The sequence below is a fragment of the Rousettus aegyptiacus genome, unplaced genomic scaffold (assembly GCF_014176215.1).
Source record: "Rousettus aegyptiacus isolate mRouAeg1 unplaced genomic scaffold, mRouAeg1.p scaffold_m13_p_17, whole genome shotgun sequence".
Classification (NCBI taxonomy): Eukaryota; Metazoa; Chordata; class Mammalia; order Chiroptera; family Pteropodidae; genus Rousettus; species Rousettus aegyptiacus.
In genome coordinates, this window is record NW_023416292.1 from 14879850 (window position 1) to 14899942 (window position 20093).

General features: G+C 33.6%; 1 protein-coding gene across 1 annotated transcript in view; it reads right to left on the bottom strand.

Moving 5' to 3' along the window:
• Positions 1–20093, bottom strand: part of XPR1 (xenotropic and polytropic retrovirus receptor 1) — a 116211-nt gene that overhangs the window by 37267 nt on the left and 58851 nt on the right. Inside the window, exons 3-5 of the mRNA XM_016141152.2 lie at positions 10338–10439; positions 2692–2915; positions 208–357 (exon numbers count right to left, since the gene is read on the bottom strand). Of these exons, the coding sequence (XP_015996638.2) occupies positions 208–357; positions 2692–2915; positions 10338–10439 (476 nt within the window). The remainder of the gene's footprint in view (positions 1–207; positions 358–2691; positions 2916–10337; positions 10440–20093) is intronic.

Consider the following 20093-nt stretch of genomic DNA (forward strand, 5'->3'; position numbering starts at 1 on the left):
CGAACTACTTATATATATAGTATTCTGACAACTTCTTGGTGAATGCATACTGATAAAGCAAAAGAAAAAAATCATGAGTAAGAATATACATACATATTCAAAACTGGCAACTAATTATAAAGGAGAATAGAAATGAGGACTTATTTCATTATAAATAAACCATGTGAGTTATTGAAAATATGTGGTACATAAGTGAGATTACTAGACCTCGGTTTCAGAGATGAGCTGGTTGATTTTCTTGCAAGTATAAAATGGGGCCACTTCCACATGAGCCACTCGCCAATCTGCTCCACGAGATGTTTCCAGGATCTTGTCATGCTTTTTAAGGATTTTTCGAAACCCTGTAAAATTCAGATTCTACAGAAAGAAATGAGAAACACTACTATAATTTCCACTACCATAAAAGGTGAAAAATAATAAGCGTTGTGTGTAGACAGAGCCAAGATTGAATACTGAGGGAAATGGCAATGCTTTCAAAAAAGCCATTACTAAAAGGATAAGACTCTTCTTTCTTATTTTATTTATCTATTTCAAAGTGGTATGCTATCAATAATAGAAAGAAACCCTAACTATGAACTCTATTAATTCCATTTCAAGTAAATTAATGGAAGTCCTAAACTCAAAACATTTTTATTTCCATTTTCCTATGTACAACTGTTCTCAAAATAGTTAACATATTATTTTGATTATTTGATCAAAAGAATATTCTCAGAAAATATTTTGAATTTATCATGTACTGAATACACTTTAAAGTTCTTTGTTTTTTGAAGGAGTATTATAGCTATGCATTTCCCCCCATTACTATGAAAGCATGTATGAATCAGCATGGAAAACAGAAGATCATCTATTTCTCCTAACTTTCCTTTTGCTCCCTTTCATTCTCAGTTTGGGGATGGAAGGGCAAAGAAGAGTCAGTAGAAAAGAAGTGACCATATTTACAGAGTTTTGCTGATAATGGTCAGAAGCTAGCATATCAAAATCCTACTTTCCTACATTCTCAAATTCTGTTATTTGATCAACGTGCCAGAAAAGCAAGAAGCTGTGGTTTTGCAAGGTTCTTAAACCACAGTTCTTCCACATTTGCTGATCACGTATCCCTGGTAGTAAAAAAATTGAGCACTCGCTCTAAATTAGGCTTTGCTTCCTTGCTGGTTTGTTTATATATATATTTTTTCATACTTTAATGGATCATATTAAACTCTCCCTGGGGTTCACCATGGCTTGGAAACTGCTTTCAATCAATTTTCCTTTCTCCTTATTCTCATAATAAATGTATTCTTTCTTACAGAATAGACAGACTCAAAAAATGGAGGGTAGATCAAAACTTTTATAATGAACAATTATTTTTGTTTTCCCAAGGAGCTTTTTTCCAAAATAATTCAAAACTAAAGCTTCTGGGAAAGTTAATAAAATAAAATTTAACAAGAGTATTTCCCTATAACACACAAGTATAATTAATGAAATATGAAATGTTAATGTTTTGTAGCATTATTAAAAGAAATACATTTTTATTTCTTTTTAAAAATAAATTATAAAGCTCATAAATATAAAAGGAATTTCCTATCATATATATCTTATAAAATTACTTTGCTATTCTCCTAAAATTATTTTCCAAATGGGTTCTTCTTTCAATGACCAAATATTAAACCACCAAAGAAGAAAGTAGAATTATGAAAGGGAAAGGTAGAAAAAAGTACATGCATTAACAATTTAGATCACTGCAGAGATGAGACTACAATGACTTTTTATTTTAAAATTCAAATATTTACCTCAGGTAATACTTTTGTTGTATAACCTTTGGTTTTAATATAGTATGTGATCTTGTGATGATCCTAACTCTGATTAGAATAATCACAAGAACAAAATGGGAAAAGAATAGCACATAAGGTCTCTCTAAAGATGAGAGGTGATTTTGCCTATTTAAATGTTTATTATTGAATAAATCATCTGTTTTTCTCAAAATATTTATAGATCTAACTATATAAACAAATCTATAAAGAATTACAAATGAATAAAAGCCCTGTATTTCTAAAATTTAGCATATATAGTAGTTCAATTTTTCAGGGTGGATTTAAAAAATATTGAGTGACAAGTGATACAACAGGCTACATGTTTAGTTTGTAGACATGTTTGCTATGACCTGATTTCTTTCACAAGATTAAAAAGAAAATACAGTTATAATATAGACTCTGGAAAATAAAACTGGAAGGATTCTTAATGGCAAGTTGAAAAGTCAATATCTTTTATATTATTAGTGTTAGTTGTAGGAAAGTTAATTGTCCAATTGCTTTTATGGAAATTTTGCTATAAGTTTGGAGGAAGATAAAAGCTCTTACATAACCAACAGTGGTTTGGTAGACATATATTATTTCTTAGTTCTAATCACCACTGACAGAGATGCCTCTAAATATAAGAAGCAAACTATTAGTCCTTAAGTCAAGGGCTACTCTTAAATATTGTACAAAAAAGTTTTAGAAAACCTATCATCAAAAACAGAAGTCTTGTTAACACTATTTAACCACATCTGATAACATGGTTTTCAGCCAATAAGAACATCAAAAATCCCAATACAAAACATGCTAGGTTTTCCCTTTTTGGACTGGCCCATTAGTACAGCTTAAGGTAATTCCATTTATTGTAATTTCTCAATTATTTAAAGAATTCCATTCTCCAGGGTAAGACTCTAAGTACCTGATAGTTCTGCAGCAGGATAAGACTGAGGTAGAACTCGCTGAAGGCCAGTTTAAGGTCTTTAATATTCCTATGTTGGACACGTTCCTCATGGGACAGGTGGAAGACTGGCTTTCTGCGTTGTCGCAACGTAGTAACACCAGTGGTTTCTTTCTGTGCATCCAGTGATGACTGAAGCTCATTCTGAAGTGTAGCAAACCTGCGCTGAGCCTCTGCAAGCTTTTCTATAAGGAATAAAACAGAATTGTTAAATCATCAAGATAAAAATGGTGGTGAAAGTTCTCACTGACTTGTCTGAATTTTTACTAATTATTCTAATTTGTAGGAAAATAAAGTTATATGTAATTTTGAGAACCGGAGAGGAAAAAATGTTTTGATATAACACCCTCCTTTCATTCTACCCTACAATTCCCTCCCTGTAAACCTCAAGTGTACACTTTCTTTTTATAGATGAAGATACATAATTTAAAAAGCCAATAAGATTAAGAATGCAAAATAGTACAGCTACATTATAATTTGGAAAAATGTTTGACAGTTCTCAAAAGTTTAAACATAGTTACCTTAAGACCCAACAATTCCACTCCTAGGTATATACCCAAGAGAACTGAAAATATATGTTCACATAAAACCTTGTACACTTACACACAATTTGTATTCATAATAGTCAAAAAGTAGAAACCACCCATGTGTCCATTAACTGATGAATAGAGGCAAAATATGATATTTGTGTACAATGAACTATTATTCAGCCATAAAAAAAAAGAATGAATTACTGACTCACAATACAACATGGATAAATCTTGAAGACATCATGGTAAGTGAAAGAAGCCAGACACAAAATGCCACATATTGTATGATTCCATTTATAAGAAATGTCCGGAATAGGTAAATCCAAAGAGACAGAAGTACATTACTGGTGCCAGGGTCTGGGAGAGGGAGGAATGGGGCAGAAACCTGTCTTCTCTGGACCAAATGTATTCTTGATATGGATATGCTTTCCCTGCTCATAATGCTTCTGCTAGCACCACTATTAATTAGAATGCCTTATCCATTTTCATGACATTCCATACAGCTTTGTTTCTGATCAAGGAACTCATTTCACAGCAAAGGTAGTCAAGCATACCCAGAAATAGCTGCCCTAATAGAACTGCTTATTACTGAAATGAGTGGGGAGATAAAAATCTGAATGGATGGGCTTCTGGCTTACAGGATGCAGCATGGAGATCATTAGATAGTGGTGTCCTACCCATGGCCAAACAGTCTCAGAATCAAGTCTAGGAAATTGCAAGTGGTTCTTCTCACTGCTATACCTAGTAGTTCACTCACGAAATTTTTCCTTCCCAGTCCAAGACTTAAGCTCTGCCTATTGGTGAGTTATCAAGGGGGAATGCTTCTTTCAGAGGAAGACAACAACAGTTCCACCAAAACTGGAAGATTAGATTGCCACCTGGCCATTTTAGGCTCATTATACCACTGAACCACCATGCAAAGAAGGTTTACTGGTTAAAGTGATTAATCCTGGTTACCAAGGGGAGAGTGAGTTCTTGATACACAATAAGAGCAAGGAGGACTGTGTCTACAACCCAGGAGACTCTATAATACAAATCCTAGTACTTCCATGACCAGTAATAAAAGTTAATGGAAAACCACAGCCATCATAGAAAAGACAGAACTACTAAGGATTCCAACCCTTCAGGAAGTAAAGTTTGGGCCACTCACCCAGTAAAAAACTCTAGCCAACTGGACTTCTGGCTGAGGGTAAAGGAAATATGTTAATGAGTAGTGGAAACAGCAAATCACAGATATCAACTATGGCCACCTGATCTTCTTGCTCTGTCTCTTAAATATCTTATATTTCCCTCTATCTCTTTGTGTTGTATTCTAGGTAACTATTTCAACTCTATCTTCTAGTTTATAAATTCTTTCTTAAGCTCTACCTAATTTACATGAACTGATTAAGATATAAATTTTGGTGATTATATTTTCATTTTTAAAGTTCTAACTGGTTATTTTAAAAAGTCAATTTTGATAGTTTCTTATTCTTTGCTCATGGTTTTGATACTCCCTTTTTATATCTTTAACCATATTAAACATACTTTTTATTTTATATCTGATAATTCTGCATATTTTATGCAACTATTTGGTGTTTTGTAGTGAGAGGTTTTCAAGATTTCTTTCTAGTCTTCCATATCATAAGAAAAACCACAATTCATTTATTTTCAAATCTCATGCTGAAGTCAAAGGGAAACTGAATCTCAGGGTTCTTTTGATAAAAGTTAAGTATTTCTATTGCAAATGTGTTCGTCTTATTATTGTCATGATCAAAAACAGTACAGAACTTCTTGGTTCTTTCTTGATTCACAGTCTACTTAGTATCTCAGTAATGTTTTCATGATGTGCCTAGGCCAAAGATATACCTAACACTTCTGTTTATTAAGTAGTTAGGTTCAAACAACTTAAATATGTATGTCCTAATCACTTGATAGCAATTTTAAAAAATATTATATACAATTAAAAACACATATATAATGAAAGATGTGAGGATTTATTCAAGGTCAACTATAAATTACTCTACTGATAAAAAAAAAACAAAACTCTCAGGTAATTAGTAAGAGCCCAAATCCAGAATATCATAAGTAATATCAATGATCAACTGTTATCGTTAAAGGTTTAATATATGAATTTATTATTTGTTTAGCTTCCTTCCCAGAATTATCAATACATAAGTTTTGTAATTATTTACATCTTTCATTACATGATAGTAAAAATGTAGGAAGTCCAAACAATAGAAAGAAAGAAAACCTGTTACTTCCTGTGTGCCAGCAATAAATCAAGAAACAAATGACTCTCCATCTGGCAAATCCCTTACTCATTTTATAAAGCTAATCTCAAGTATCACTTTCCATGTAAAGTATTTCTTGCCTAATAACTCTCAGTCACAATATGAAGCCCCTTTTCAGGGCTCTCATGGGACAACATACACGCACAGATAGCACACTGCATACATTTCTTTGTTTATATGTTTGCTTCATTAATTGAGTTTTCTGAGGGCAATAGTTCTATAATCTTCATTTTTAAATGATGAACAATTTATTTTTTAATAGATTTTTTTCAGGTATACTTTACATACCATAGAATCCACCCAGTGTAAATAATACAATTTTCTCATTTTTAGTAAATATGTGGAGTTGTGCAATAACCACCGCGATCTAATTTTAGGGCATTTCCATCGCCCCATACACGTCTGCCATGGCCGTGGATGTCAACCATCACTCTCACCCCCACAACACCCAAGTAACCACTGATCTGGTTTCTGTCTCCATAGATTTGCCGTTTTTGGACACTTTGGAAATCATACAACATGTAGTCTTTTCTGTCTGTCTGGCTTCTGTTAGCAAAATGGTTTTGAGGTTCATCCATTTTGTTCATGTATCAACGGTTTGCTCCTTTTATTGCTGAATTGTATTTCTGCTATTAACATTCACGTTCAAGTTTTTGTGTGGACTATCATCTTCATCCTTGTTTCCTAAGAGCTTGCATACAGTAGTCTCAATCCATGTACGTTAAATGAATAAATGAATGAATGAATGGATATGTAGGGAAAAGTTCTCTCCAGTAATCTAAGTTCCTATATAAAATAGAGACAAAATGAAAATTTCAAGGGTTTTTTGCTACTTTCTTTAAACTAGTGATTTTCTGCCTTAAGGACAAGACTACCTAGAAGAGTATATAAAAGAGACTGAGTCCCGGTTGGCAGCAAAAGAGTATAAAGAACATGTAATTTGAAAAAAAAAGTCATATTCAATATTACTATAGTTATAGAGATTTTTATACTTAGCAAAAGGGGCACAGGTTTAAAAAGAATGAAAAACAATGCTTTGATATCAAGTGTCCAAACCTATTTTGCAATGATACCTCAGTTTTCTAGAGTTGGATCTCCAAAAAGCTCAAACATATGGGACAACACAAAACCTGAAAAAAGTGATATGTTATATAAAAACATACTTTGGTCAGTGAACGAAAATTTAGGAAAACACTTATAAAAAATAAAAAATATTTCAAAGCAATTTTATAAATACTGATAAAAATAGCCTATCTGGTGATAAATTCCAATTTCTACTCATGCCAGTAAATCGGGTCACTCTGAATGAGAACTGATTATTATTTTAATAATATATGCTTAATGCCATAAGCTCCCATGTAAAATATTTGATAAAAATTTCCAATAACCATTCAAGAACTTTCAAAACACCATGCAACCCTCAGAAAGCTAAAATAAGGTTTAACGAGACCTTCACTTTTCACCAGACATATATTTTTTTACTTTAGAAAAGTTATTTCTGAACTATAAGCTATCTTCAGAATAGTGAAGCTGTCAATACTGTAATGCAACTGAAGAACAATTCTTGATAAAATAGTGTCTTAGAATACTTTTATTATTTGTTTATTTGTCTTTTGCAATGTTACTATTCCCCTGATTCACTTTATGGGTCTCAGTGTTATTTCAAATATAAAGTAAGTTTACAAGAATGTCAACCCATCATTGATAATTCAGGATAGTTAATCTTGTTACATTACATGCAATTTTTGTCCTGCTTTTTTATCTGGTATTCTTATTACCTGAAATTGTTACACTTCAAGTACCAAAGTCTAACATCTCCATGTGTGAATAAGATATCCTAGTCCTCCAGGTTTCTCTCTCTCACCAAATTACTCCTTATTCTCTTACAACTCCAGCCTTGGCAGACTATTTATTATTCTCCTCACCCCCAAATACATCATGTACTTGATTTTCCCCTTGCCCTGGAACACTACACTCCAATTGCTACCCCAAATATACTCCCTCAATGGCATTTGGCAAATGCCCATACATTTTCAAAGACCCAATTTAAATGGCATTTCTTCTGGAGGCTTTTCCTCAATCCCTTTCTTTTCCTCCGAGTAGAGTCAATGCTTCTTCATGTCAGTTTCCACAGTACTTTGCAAAATTCTAAAACACCAAGTATCATACTGCACATATAAAGTAGATATAATTGGTAAATAAATGGATTAGATGTACTCTGATTTTTTTTTTTATTCGGCTACGTTCAATTTACATTTTTTAAAAATGCTGTAATAACCCGGATATTTTAATTTCCTGACCTATTTATTGGGCCACAACCTATAGTTTAAAAGAGCATTAATTTAGATGATAGTTTGCTTTTTTGTGAAGATGCCATCCCCTGTATTACTTATAGTTTCATATGCCCTAATGTCTGAGGATCGCAGTCTACAAGACAATCTGCCACAGAAAAGGCAGCTAAATAAGGAGAAAAATGATACTGTCTAGAATATATGCCAAATTCTATTTCTGTCAATCATGTCTTCATATTACCCATCACTTCCTGACCTGGCAAAAAGTCAGTCTGAAGACTATCAATTCATACCTACTTTGTGATAACATCAAGAGACATTCCCTAACGGGCACTGCTAATACATATAGAAAAAGGAAGTCATTAAATCATACTCCCAAGTTTTTAACAGAAGAAAGCCTAAAATTATTTATGAAAAGTAACCAAGTCTAAGATACTATTTTTTAAACCAAGGCTTGTAATCTAATATAAGGTCATGAAAGCAATTTAGTGGATCATAAATCAGCATTTTAAAAATCAAACAGAAATAATAAAATATAGATCTGTTACAAGTAGGATAAGTATTGTTTCTTTAAAAAATATTGTATACATACACATATACAGTTTCATACAAACATACGAAACACACATATCTATGTATAACTCAAAATATAAAAGGTATGTACCTATTGCTAATGTAAACTAAGAAGCATTATCTATTCTTTGTGATCTAAGTTATCTATTTAGCGTGAGACTCAGAGATCCTTCCCTCCAAAAATCATAGTAAAAGAAAATGCTAATAAACTTGACCTCATTTGTTTTTCATTTACTGCCTTAGATCATATCCAATAATGATAAACACTGATAACAGTCTAAACACTCTTCTCACTGCAAATGCCTTCCTCTTTTAGTCTCCTCTTCCTTATTCTACATTACATGGCCATTTACAATGCTAGTTCCCCTCTATCCTCCTATCTTCTAATTACAGTAATTATCTTTGTCCTTGAATGCTGCCGTTCCTTCTGTAAATTTTTCCCTTGCTGAAAAATCCATCTGCAAAATTTCAAATGATATTTCTCTTTTGTCTCTGCCTTCTAGGTGCTTGTAATGTAGTAAAAAGGACATGTATATATGCCATGTCCTTTAATGGTTCTGTGGTTTTGCATAAACTTCCCTCTGCCTAGGAAGAACTCCAGGCATTAACAAAAGATGAGGAAGAGAACACAGAGTTAAGATATTTGCTTCCCTTTTTGTTTAAAGGGAGTGACTTGTTAAGGAGACTAAACCAGTAAAAAGGGAAGTTAATGAATGATGCATTTATTCAAAAATTCTTAGAGGAGGTAATTATTGGTACAAAGTCTCAAGGAACTAAAATTCAGTCAGTAGTTGTAGAGATTTGCTGTGGACTAAAAACAGGTATCTTTTCTACAGAAATTGGATAAAAATTAATAAGGGTAAGAAAATTAATAAGGTATTTGAGGGGCGGGAGTGGCCTAGATCTTCCTAAGTATTATACACCAACAGGAGTTGAAAGCCTTTATTTTTATTTGCAAAGTAGTAGATTAAAGAGCCTGATAGGGAAGATGGGTCACAGAATTCAAGAGAATGGTGTAGAGCTTAGAAGAACACTTTGGAGCATGAAAAAGGGTATTGATTAGGATCCACAGGCAGCTTTGAGGACACAGTTAAAAATGCAACAACAAATGTATAGTAGTTCAAATCTGTTCAGCTGTATGATTTTTTTCCAGCTGTCCGAAGCAGCCCAGGGGTAGGCACTAAGAAGGCAAAAGGTTGGAATGGTCTACCATTGGAGTTTAGCTAGGCAGAAGCATTACAAGACAATAAGGGTAAAGGAATTAAAAGCACAAGGGACAAGTAGTTAAAATGACTCATAGAGAAGTAATTCTGGGAGGGGCCTGACAACTGGAATACAATGAGGGAACCCGAGTTGAGCTCTGTGAGATGGAAAAACAGATGTTAAAAAGGTAAGGTAGTAAACATATACACAAAAAAATTTTAAGGAGTAAGACATAAATAAATACAGGTTCTAATATTTTCTTCTCAACTCCAATAGCATCTTTGTAGATGCCACTCTGGAGACTGTGCTTTAGAGAAAGATATGAGTGTTACACAATGCATTGGAAAGGCATAAAACCAACGTAATTAAAAAGCTGGAGCTGTGTAATTTAGCTATGAGAGAAATGATAAAAATCAAGTCTTTGACTCCTCAAAGCTTCAGACTGGGCTGTATATATAGTTATATATAGTGAAGCTCTATCAAGGCACTGCTTCACAATGAGCTTCCTTGCAACTGCAAGAGAATCTAGGCAATGACCATATAAGGCTTGCTAAACATTGAGGTACTAGATGTGTTCCCACTTCAGCTAAAGAAAATACTCTTTCAGTATAGTATAGCAAGGAAAACAAGCTCTAATTTTAAAATGATGATCAGAAGTTTAACAATGATATGACAGAGTTACTCCTTCCTAAGCAGCAGAAATTGTCTCTTGTAAGTTGTACCAAAAATTGACTCACCTGAATAAAATGTGTTGATTTTGGCAAGTTCCTTTTCACAGGTTTGGAAAAATTTTTCTTCAAACTTGGCAAAATACCTTTTTACTGTGTCCTCATCTGTAACTGAAGGCAAAGAAAATAGTTAAATTTAATGTCCAATTAGGAAAACTCGGGAGATCAATTTAAAGTTACTACTTTCCTAGTCTTCAAAATGACAATATACATACATATTTCTTTGAAAAAATGAACTATGAGTCATATTAAGAAAAGACTAATCAAAGGCCTCTTCACAGGAACACAATTTTTAAAAATTAAATAAGACTCTCTAAATCTCTGCTGAAATAAATGTATGTGGTGGAGAAAATAGTGTTCTAAGACTTCAGAAGAAAAACACGCCACTGTAGACAGAGGTGATCAAGAAAGATGCAAAGTGGTGGCAGTTGAAATGAATAGGATTCTGCAAGAGTAGATTAAATATTTCAGGGGAAAAAAAAGATGCAAGAGAAAATGAAGACCTGAATATATAATATATTTCTGGAAAAGGTGAGTTGATTGTTCTAACTATATTAAATTGCTGTCTATTCATTTTTACTTTAGCGGCACCAGACATAGAGAAAGAGATCCAAACTGATGGTTATATAAATTATATATTCTAAACCTTCAGCTGTGGGGTAAGAACATAATTGAGTTGAGTTAGTGGGTGACTATGCAAGTGTGATAAATGGCAACTACCATCTTAAGGATAAGGAATGGTTTGGATTCTAGCAAACTGGAGAGCACATGTCCATCCATGTGGTGACATATGGCCCAGGTTGTCAGAGCTTCCAATTTTTCAGAAGAAGCCATAAATCTAGATATTTTAAAAACACTTCATGGGCCAATCAATATGTCTCTGCAGGCTGGATCCACTTTGTGAGTTCTGTCATACAGTATTATTGATTTACTGAATACCATAAATATAGATTATGTAGGCAGCATCAGGAACCCCCAAGCCTGAAAGGATATGTTTCTTGCCCAAGTGAGAACTGACTGGACTCCAGATGTTAATCATAATATATAGAACCATCCTATTTCTGGATCTTTGGGGCACTAAATTTGACATGTCTATAAAAAGTATAGATTCTTTTATGTCCCCCAAATGTCCCAAATCTTAGCACAACCCGAGAAACCCTTAAATAACTCACTTGTCCAGGAATAAGAGAAATAGTATTTCCCTGAGTAATAGGCAAAATACAAACACACACACACACACACACACACACACACACACACACACACACACGCTCTCTCTCTCTCTTTCTCTCTCTAATCCATAGTACCATATTTTAAAGAAAAACAAAAGCTTAAAATGAAATTCTAAAAAGGATGTTGAACCTATCGATTTGAATAACACAGATGCAAAGAATTAGTACTATATGAACCTTAACACACACATATATATATATATAACCTATCATCTATTTATCTATCTATCTGTCTGTCTGTCTGTCTGTCTATCTACCTACCTACTTCTCTATTTCATATGCTTTAGAACTGAACAGATAATGCAGGATTCTACTGATTTTGCAGTAAAGAAGGGATCCCACTCTAAGCTCATCATGTAAGTTCAGCATTTTAAGTAAAATAAAGGCTATTGCTAGCTATCCAAGGCCACTGACAATTATTTTTCCAAGAATAAAGCAGGTCAACCTTTTTTGAAAGCTAACCTTGAGTTAAAAGATGCTCCATAGTAACGGACGCTGCTCTTACAATAGCATTAGCCATAGCTGATTTAAAATAAGAGTAATATCTTACTCTACTTAATTATCACTTTTTTTTTCATTTTTACTTTATTCTCTATTGTACTTCTAGAAAAGAAAATCTAAAAGCAAAAAATGGGCTTGATCATTTACTTTGTTTCCCTATTAACAGACAACTTTTATTAACCTAATGTGATGCAAATAAGGTTGTTCGACAAAGTGATTTAAACATAGCTCCTATTTTTAAAATAATTCTAACATATATTACTATTTATATGGAGATTATATATTCAGCAACATCAACTATTTAAACTATTACTAATAATCTAGAAACAGAAAAATCTAATATGCCTCTGAAAAACAAAAACATATGTAATAAATTTTATGTATTAAAGTATAAACATTCTATCCATAAAACCAATCTCAGATGACTTGTTCATTTCCTCAATTTAGGGACAGTTTTATCTAAAATACCAGGAGTCTGCTACCTAGTTTTCTAGTTCACATGTAACTTAAGAGCCACAAATCAGAAGAGGTTAGAGTAAGGTTACAGCAACACTAAGAAGTAATAGTAAACAGGAAAACAGAAAAAAAAAAAAAAACCCTACAGATAAAAATAGCAAGACTAGCTAGCAAAATAAATTAAATGAAGGAAAATGTTCTTGTCTTCTCGGATTTCAAAAGACACAGTAATCAACTGCAATTAAAAGCATACTATTGCTAAAGGAATTGGAAAAACACAACAAAAAGACCAGAAGAGAACGTCCAGAAGTAAATCTGTACATACACGGGCATTTAGATTAAGATAAAGAGGGCTTCAATCAGTGAGAAAAGAATGGACCACATAACAAATACATCCTAGATATCAGATAAATGCAACTTCGAAATAAATATAATTTTTCAGCCATCATGTTGGAAGCAATTTAAAAATACTGTTATTATTTTGGCAATGGTGAAGTAAATAAACACTCTAATTCTCTGTTAGTGGAAATGTAAATTTGTCAAGCCTTTAAGGAAGACAATCAGACATTTGCTCTCAAAATTTTCAGTGTGTTCAATTCCACATGTAAAAAATATATTCTAAAGGAATCTCTGCACAAATAGATATATGTGCAAAGATGTCTGTGCATCATTACTTTTAACAGTGATGAAGAAAACAAAGTTATGTCCAACAAAAAAGGAATAAATAAAATACAATAATTTCATATAATACTATGCAGCCATTTAAAAAATTATATACATCATGGCATGTATGAAATTTCTAAAACACAATGTTGAGAAAAAAATTTAAATATCAGAATATATGTAGCATAATTTCAATTATGAAAAATATATGCTTAAGTTAATATTCATATGTATGTTCATAGAAAGAAGATTGGAAGGATGCATACCAACTTTGAAAAAGGAGTAGGTATGACAGAGAGTCTCACATTTTGCTATCTACACTTACTGTATTGTTTGAATCCATTACAATGAAATGTATTCTGAAGGATAAATAAATCATATTGTATAAATAAAGGGTGTTATTAACTGGATGAAAAAGGGAAACATGTCACACCAAATCTTTAAATTACCATAGTAAAACCTAAATAGCACAGGTAATTGAAAAGAGTAACTGTATCAGAATTTAGAAGTACACAGAATAATTAAGCCATTTGCTTCAGTTAAAAGTGAGTAGAATGCTGACTTATGAAATATTAATTACTACTACAAAATGCTTCCTATACCGTATATCCTAAAAAATGTTACAAATCAGTAACTCTAAATTGGAGGAACTGAGAATTTCACTGTTTAAAAATCAAATAGACCAATTCCCTTGTTTTATAGGTGAAAAAATACAGGTGTAGAGTGCTTAGGTAACATGAGGTTTTCCACACCCCCCTCCAGTAAGAAGATAAGTTTCACAGTTTATAGAGACTCACTGTATTTTCTTAATATAAAAACAAGAATATTAAATTGACTACTATGTGTTACATGAGTGTATGAACTGAATTGTGCCCCCCCATCCTGAATTTATAGGTTGAATCCCTAATCCCCAACGTGACTGTATTTGGAAATAGTTCCTTTGAGAAAATGATTAAGGTTAAATGAAGTCATTAGGGTGGGGACCTATTCCAATAGCACTGGTGTCCTCATAAGAAGAGTAACAGACATCCTTCTCCCTTCCTACCTCTCTCCCCTTGGATGTGCACACTGACAAAGGCCACGTGAGAATCAAGACAGCTCTCTGCAAGCCAGGAATAGAGGCCTTACTAGAAAAGCCAGCACCTTGATTTTGCACTTGAAGCCAAGCCTTGCAGTCTGTGGTATTTTGGCAGCCCTAGCAAACTAAAACAATGGACGTAACATGTCCTGAATTCAATAATTACTCACAAAAGACGAATCCTAGTTCAAAAAAAGCTAGCATAAATAAGTGCAAATTTTAACAAAATGCATCAACAATTATAAGATAAATATCAACAAAAAGAAAAAGAAAGACAAAGGGGTGAAAAAATCTAGAATTTATGAAGTAAGACTCAGAGAACAGTGCTGTAGAGAACCCTTTGCTCTGAGTTAAATAAATACTAATTCAGTTATGAGAGAGAGAGAGAGAAAGAGAGAGAGAGAGAGAGAGAGAGAGAGAGAGAGAGAGAATGAGAATGAGTGAGGCAGAAACTTTTCTGTCATTTCTATTATGGTCTTATCTTCACGTCGTATTTATGGATGCCAGGCGATTTCTTTCTTACTCTCCCCGCCCCCGTATTAAGTTAACAGCAAATAACCCCAAAAGTACTAATCAGGGTAAAATATCCCTACTGCATAGCAACCACCAAGTGCTTTTCATAGCAATTTTCAGGAATACTTTTATTTTTATACCATAAGTGTCATCTTACTTTCACATAAAAGCTCTCAAAAACCAATTCTTTAAAACTACTATTAACATTGTCAAGTATTTTGTATGTTCCATTCAAATTTTTGTTGCTACTTTCACTTTCCTTATTTTCTAGATCTGTGAGATACTAAAGGTAGGGATTATTATCTTTTTTATTTTTTTAGCTCCTATGACCAAGATAATGTCTGGTACACAGTATGTGCTCTATGCATTATTTTTTGAACTATAAAGGCTGAAACAGTATTAATACTTTTCATAAAAATTATTGTGCTTTATTAAAGTTTTTTTAAAATAAAGCTCCAATAATTGGATGGATATTCATTTGAAAAAGAATGAAGTTTGAACCCCTATCTCACATCATATACAAAAATTTGTCTCCATGGATCAAAGATCTAAATGTAAAAGCTCTCAAAAGAAAAAAGGCATAAATCTTCATGACTAGATGCAGCAATGGTTTCTCAGATATGACACCAAAACATAAGTCATGAAACAAAAACCTGATAAGTTGGACTTTATCAAAATTAAAATTTTTCTGTGTTTAAGAGGGCACTATCAAGACAGTGAAAAGACAACCACAGAATGAAAGAAAATATCTACAAACCATATATCAAATAAGGGCCTAGTATCCAGAATATATAAAGAACTCTTAGAACTCAATAACAAAAAGACAACCCAATTAAAAATGGGCAAAGGATCTGAATAGACATTTCTCCAAAAGATACACAAATAGCCAGTCACACATGAAAACTTTCAACATCATCAATCATTAGGTAAATGTAAATCAAAATCACAACGCCACTTCATATCCAGTAGGATGCCTATAATGAAAAAGTAATCAAGTGCTGGCAAGGATGAGAAAACCTGGAACCCTCATATACTGCTGGTGGGAACGTAAAATAGTGTAGGCACTTTGGAGAACAGTTTGGAGGTTCCTCAAAAAATAAAGTATGGAATTACCATAAGATTCATCAATTCCACTTCCAGGTATATATCCGAGAGAAATGAAAACATATTTACACGAAATCTTATATACAAATGCTCATAGCAGCATATTCACAATGGCCCCACAGTGAAAACAAGCCAAGAATCTATCAACTGATGAATGGGTAAACAAAATAGGGCACATCCATATAATGGAATATTATTCAGTCATAGGAAGGAATGAAAGGCTATTATGTGCTGTAGCACAAAAAGCCTTGAAAATATAATCAAAGGGAAAGAAGCCAGACACTAAAGACCACCTACTGCATAATTCCACTTATATGAAATGTCCCAAACAGGCAAATCCATAGAAACAGAAAGCAGATTAGTGATTATCAGGGGTTGGGGAAGGGTATAATGGTGAGTGATGGAATATTCTGGAGTTAGATAGTGGTGACGGTTGTACAATCCTGTGAATATTTAGGAACCACTAAATTATGTACTTTTAAGGGGTAAATTTTATATGAACTATATTTTGATAAAAATATTTTTAACTTTAACACTATAACAGAAACACACTGACACATTAAAAGCAGATTCATTTATTTATTCAATAAATTATTGTGCCTATTAGGTGCCAGGCTCTGTGCTAAATGCTGGGGATATAATGATGAACAAGACAGATGTGGCTCCTGCCCTTAGAGAGTCTGCATCCTAGCGACTGAGGCAGAAAGAAACCCACATAAATAAGCAAACAAAGACTTACAAACTTTAGAGGTCGGTGAAGGCAACAAACAGGGTACTAAGGTAGAGGGTATGTACTAGGATGGACAACTATCCTTTCTGGCGGACTAAGGGATGGTCAGAAAAGACTTCCCTTTAGGAGATGATGTTTAATCTGAAACCTGAACCTAAAGGATAAGAAAGAAAAGAGGTAAAATGATTTCCAGCAGAGGCAACAGCATTTTGGAAAAGTGACTAGGGTGCCTGAGGACCTGAAAGGTGAAAATGGGACTGACAAAAGGTAAGGTTAGGAGGTAAGATTGAGCAGGTAGGGAAAGAAATGTCTTTACATGCAGGAAGGCCATGTTGAGGAGTTTGAATTTTACTCTAGGTGTAACGGAAAGTATTGAAGGGTGTTAAGGAGGGGGGAAAAGTAGAGTTAGTTTGCTTTCATAAAAGTAATTTAAAACAGCATTTCCCAGGTCATTAGATATATAGATAAAGAAGAATTCCAAGGAATTCAAATAAGTTTGTGATACATGAGTATAAACAGAGTTCGGTTGATCTCTTTAAGACAGTAGTTCTCAACTGGGGACAACTTTGCCTCCCAGGAATCATTTAGCAATTCTGTATGCAGTTTTTGGTTGTCGAACTGGGAGGGTGTTACTGGAATCTAATAGATAGAGACCAAGGATGCTGCTAAACACCCTACAATGTCCAGGACATCATCCTCTCTCCCCACAAATGTCAACAGTGTCAAAGTTGAGAAATTCTGCTTTAAGGCAAAAGAAGCTTTCCTTTGGTAATATACACTGTTGTTATTCTATGAGAAAAAGACATAGTATATTGTGTTTCCCAAAGTTATTTCTAAGAATACACTCTTTCTTGGTTGGGTGAAAGGTGAATGGCAGGGTAAAGATAGGGGAAAAAGTGGAGAATATCTATTAAAATTTCCAGAGCACCATCCTGTGCAACACTAGTTTGAGAGACACTAACTTTAATATCACCGCCACCTCTTTATATTTTTATTAATATTCTATATACAATAGTGACTTCTTAGCTTTTCAAAAACTACTCATAAATGAGAGAACTGATAAATAAAAATTAACATGTGACTAGGTTCCATCAAATATAGGAATTACATCTAGCACTACTAGTTTTGTGCTTTTATGATAAAAAGGTTTTGATAAGTGTGATTTACAAAAAAGAAAAAATTGAAATTCTGTTTTTCCCCAAATGCTACTTCATCAATAGATGGGTGAATTGTATAATGTATGTGGCAAAGATGATTTCAAACATAAAAGATATTTACTCTGAAATCACTGGTGTAGTAGAAATAGAAATAATCGGGAGTCATTCACTTAACAGTATGGAGCAAACCGGGGAATGAGGTGGGTGCTAGGAATACAATGATAAATAAAATACACATAACCTGTGCCCTCAGAGGTTACTCTCTACCTGAGGAAACAGACTTTAATAAAATCATCACAGAAATATATAAACTGTAATATAAGTTTTGAAGAAAAAGTAAAGATGAGAAAAAACAGCAGGGGAGGAGAGGTGTGAGAATCTCTGAGGAAGTGTTATTTAAGATGAAATCTGAAAAATAACTAGGCACTGGCTAGAGTAGCAGAAGCACTCCAAGCAGCAAGAACAGCATATAACAAGGTGCCGGAGAATACACTGAGAACTGGTTGCCAGAGGGGAGGGCGTGGGGAGGAAGGGTAAAAAAGGGGAAGAGGATTAAGAAGAACAAACTTCCAGTTATAAAATAAGGCAGGGGACATAACGTACAGCACAGGGAATAGAGTCAATAAATATCATACTAACTATGTATGGTGACAGGTGGTTACTAGACTCACCTTGGTAATCACTTTGTAAGGTAAATACATGTTGAATCACTTTGTTGAACACTGGAAACTAATATAATACTGTATGTCAATTATAATTAAAAATAAATATATAACATAAAAAGAAATGGGCATGACACATTTGAGAAACTGAAGAGGTCTGTGTGACTGGAATCCTGGGAACAAGGGGGATAGTGGTGGCAGTTAAGCCTAGACAGGCAAGAAGGGCTCGATCAGTTAGGGTTCTTTTCCTATGACCAATGAGACAGTTTTGAAGGATTTTAAGCAGAGGAATAACTGTGATCAGATATGCTTTGTAAATGAGGGACTATGAGGAGACCAATCAGATATAGTATAGACATCAAATAAGAGAGAATGATAGCCTGAACTAGGGTGAAGGCACTAGAGATTGAGAAATAGAAACATTCAAGAGATAGTCTGGAGGTAAAAGTCAGTAAGTTTCAGTGACAGATTTGACATGGTTCTGTTGCCAGCTACCTGTCTTAGTTTGAGTAAGTGACTCTCTGATTCTGCATTTTCTATTTAATAAATGAAGGTACTTCATTTTCACTCAAAACAAACAACTGAAAATGATCTGACTTCAAAAAGATGTTCCCCTGTTAATCACTTTCTCAACATATACACCAAGTATGTGAGTATTTCAGACTACAGATGCTCCTCAGTTTGTGATAGGGTTATATATCTATAAACCATCAGAAGTTGAAAATATTTAAGTCGAAAATGTATTTAATACACCTAACCTACCAAACATCATCACATAGCCTCATCTACCTTAAATGTAGGCTCAGAACACCTACATCAGCCAACAGGCAAAATCATCTCGATGCCACTGGCAGCATCATGAGAGACCATCATACCACATACTGCTTGCCCAGGAAAAGATAAAAATTCAAAGTACAGTTTCCACTGACTATGTATTACTTTCAAACCACTGAAAGTCAAATAATCATAAATAGAACCATCATAAATTAGGGACCATATGCATTCCTTTGTTGAAGGGCCAGAGAAGTGTGGCGTAACAAAATTCAGATTTCGTAAGAGACAAGGCTTTATTTTATAAAATCGGGGAAAGGACATTTGAAAGGGAACTCCCTGACTGATGGCAATTATTCAGGCAAATCAGTTTCAGGAATTAGGATATATGAAAGATCGGAAATGGATTCCTCTAACGGAAAATAAAAAAGGACCTTTTTTTCAGCACTGTTCTTTATTTAACCAATATGACAAAATACTAGTCTGTATACAAATGATGATATTTTCAAATTTGCTAATTCTGTTAGTCTAATATTTCATATAACTAGAAAGTATATGCCATTATTTAAAGCTGTTTTGTTAATCAAATCTATTTAAATCTACCTTTAGCTAAATTATTACTAATCATAGTTCTTTTTCCACTTCTGCAAAGCAACAGGTTATATATACTATTAAGGCTAGAGTTACTGTCAACCAAATACAAAATATCTGATGATTACCCAAGATGAATAGTATTAGTTCAACTGAATTTTTAGTCTCTTTTTTTCTGCAAAGATGAGTACAAAATTGAACCATAGGAATTAAAATGACTCTAATTACCTTTACCAGGAACAAAGCTTTCAAAGAACTAAGTTATGTAACTATTTCAGCTCTCTGTGAAGTGGCAGGCATGTAGCTA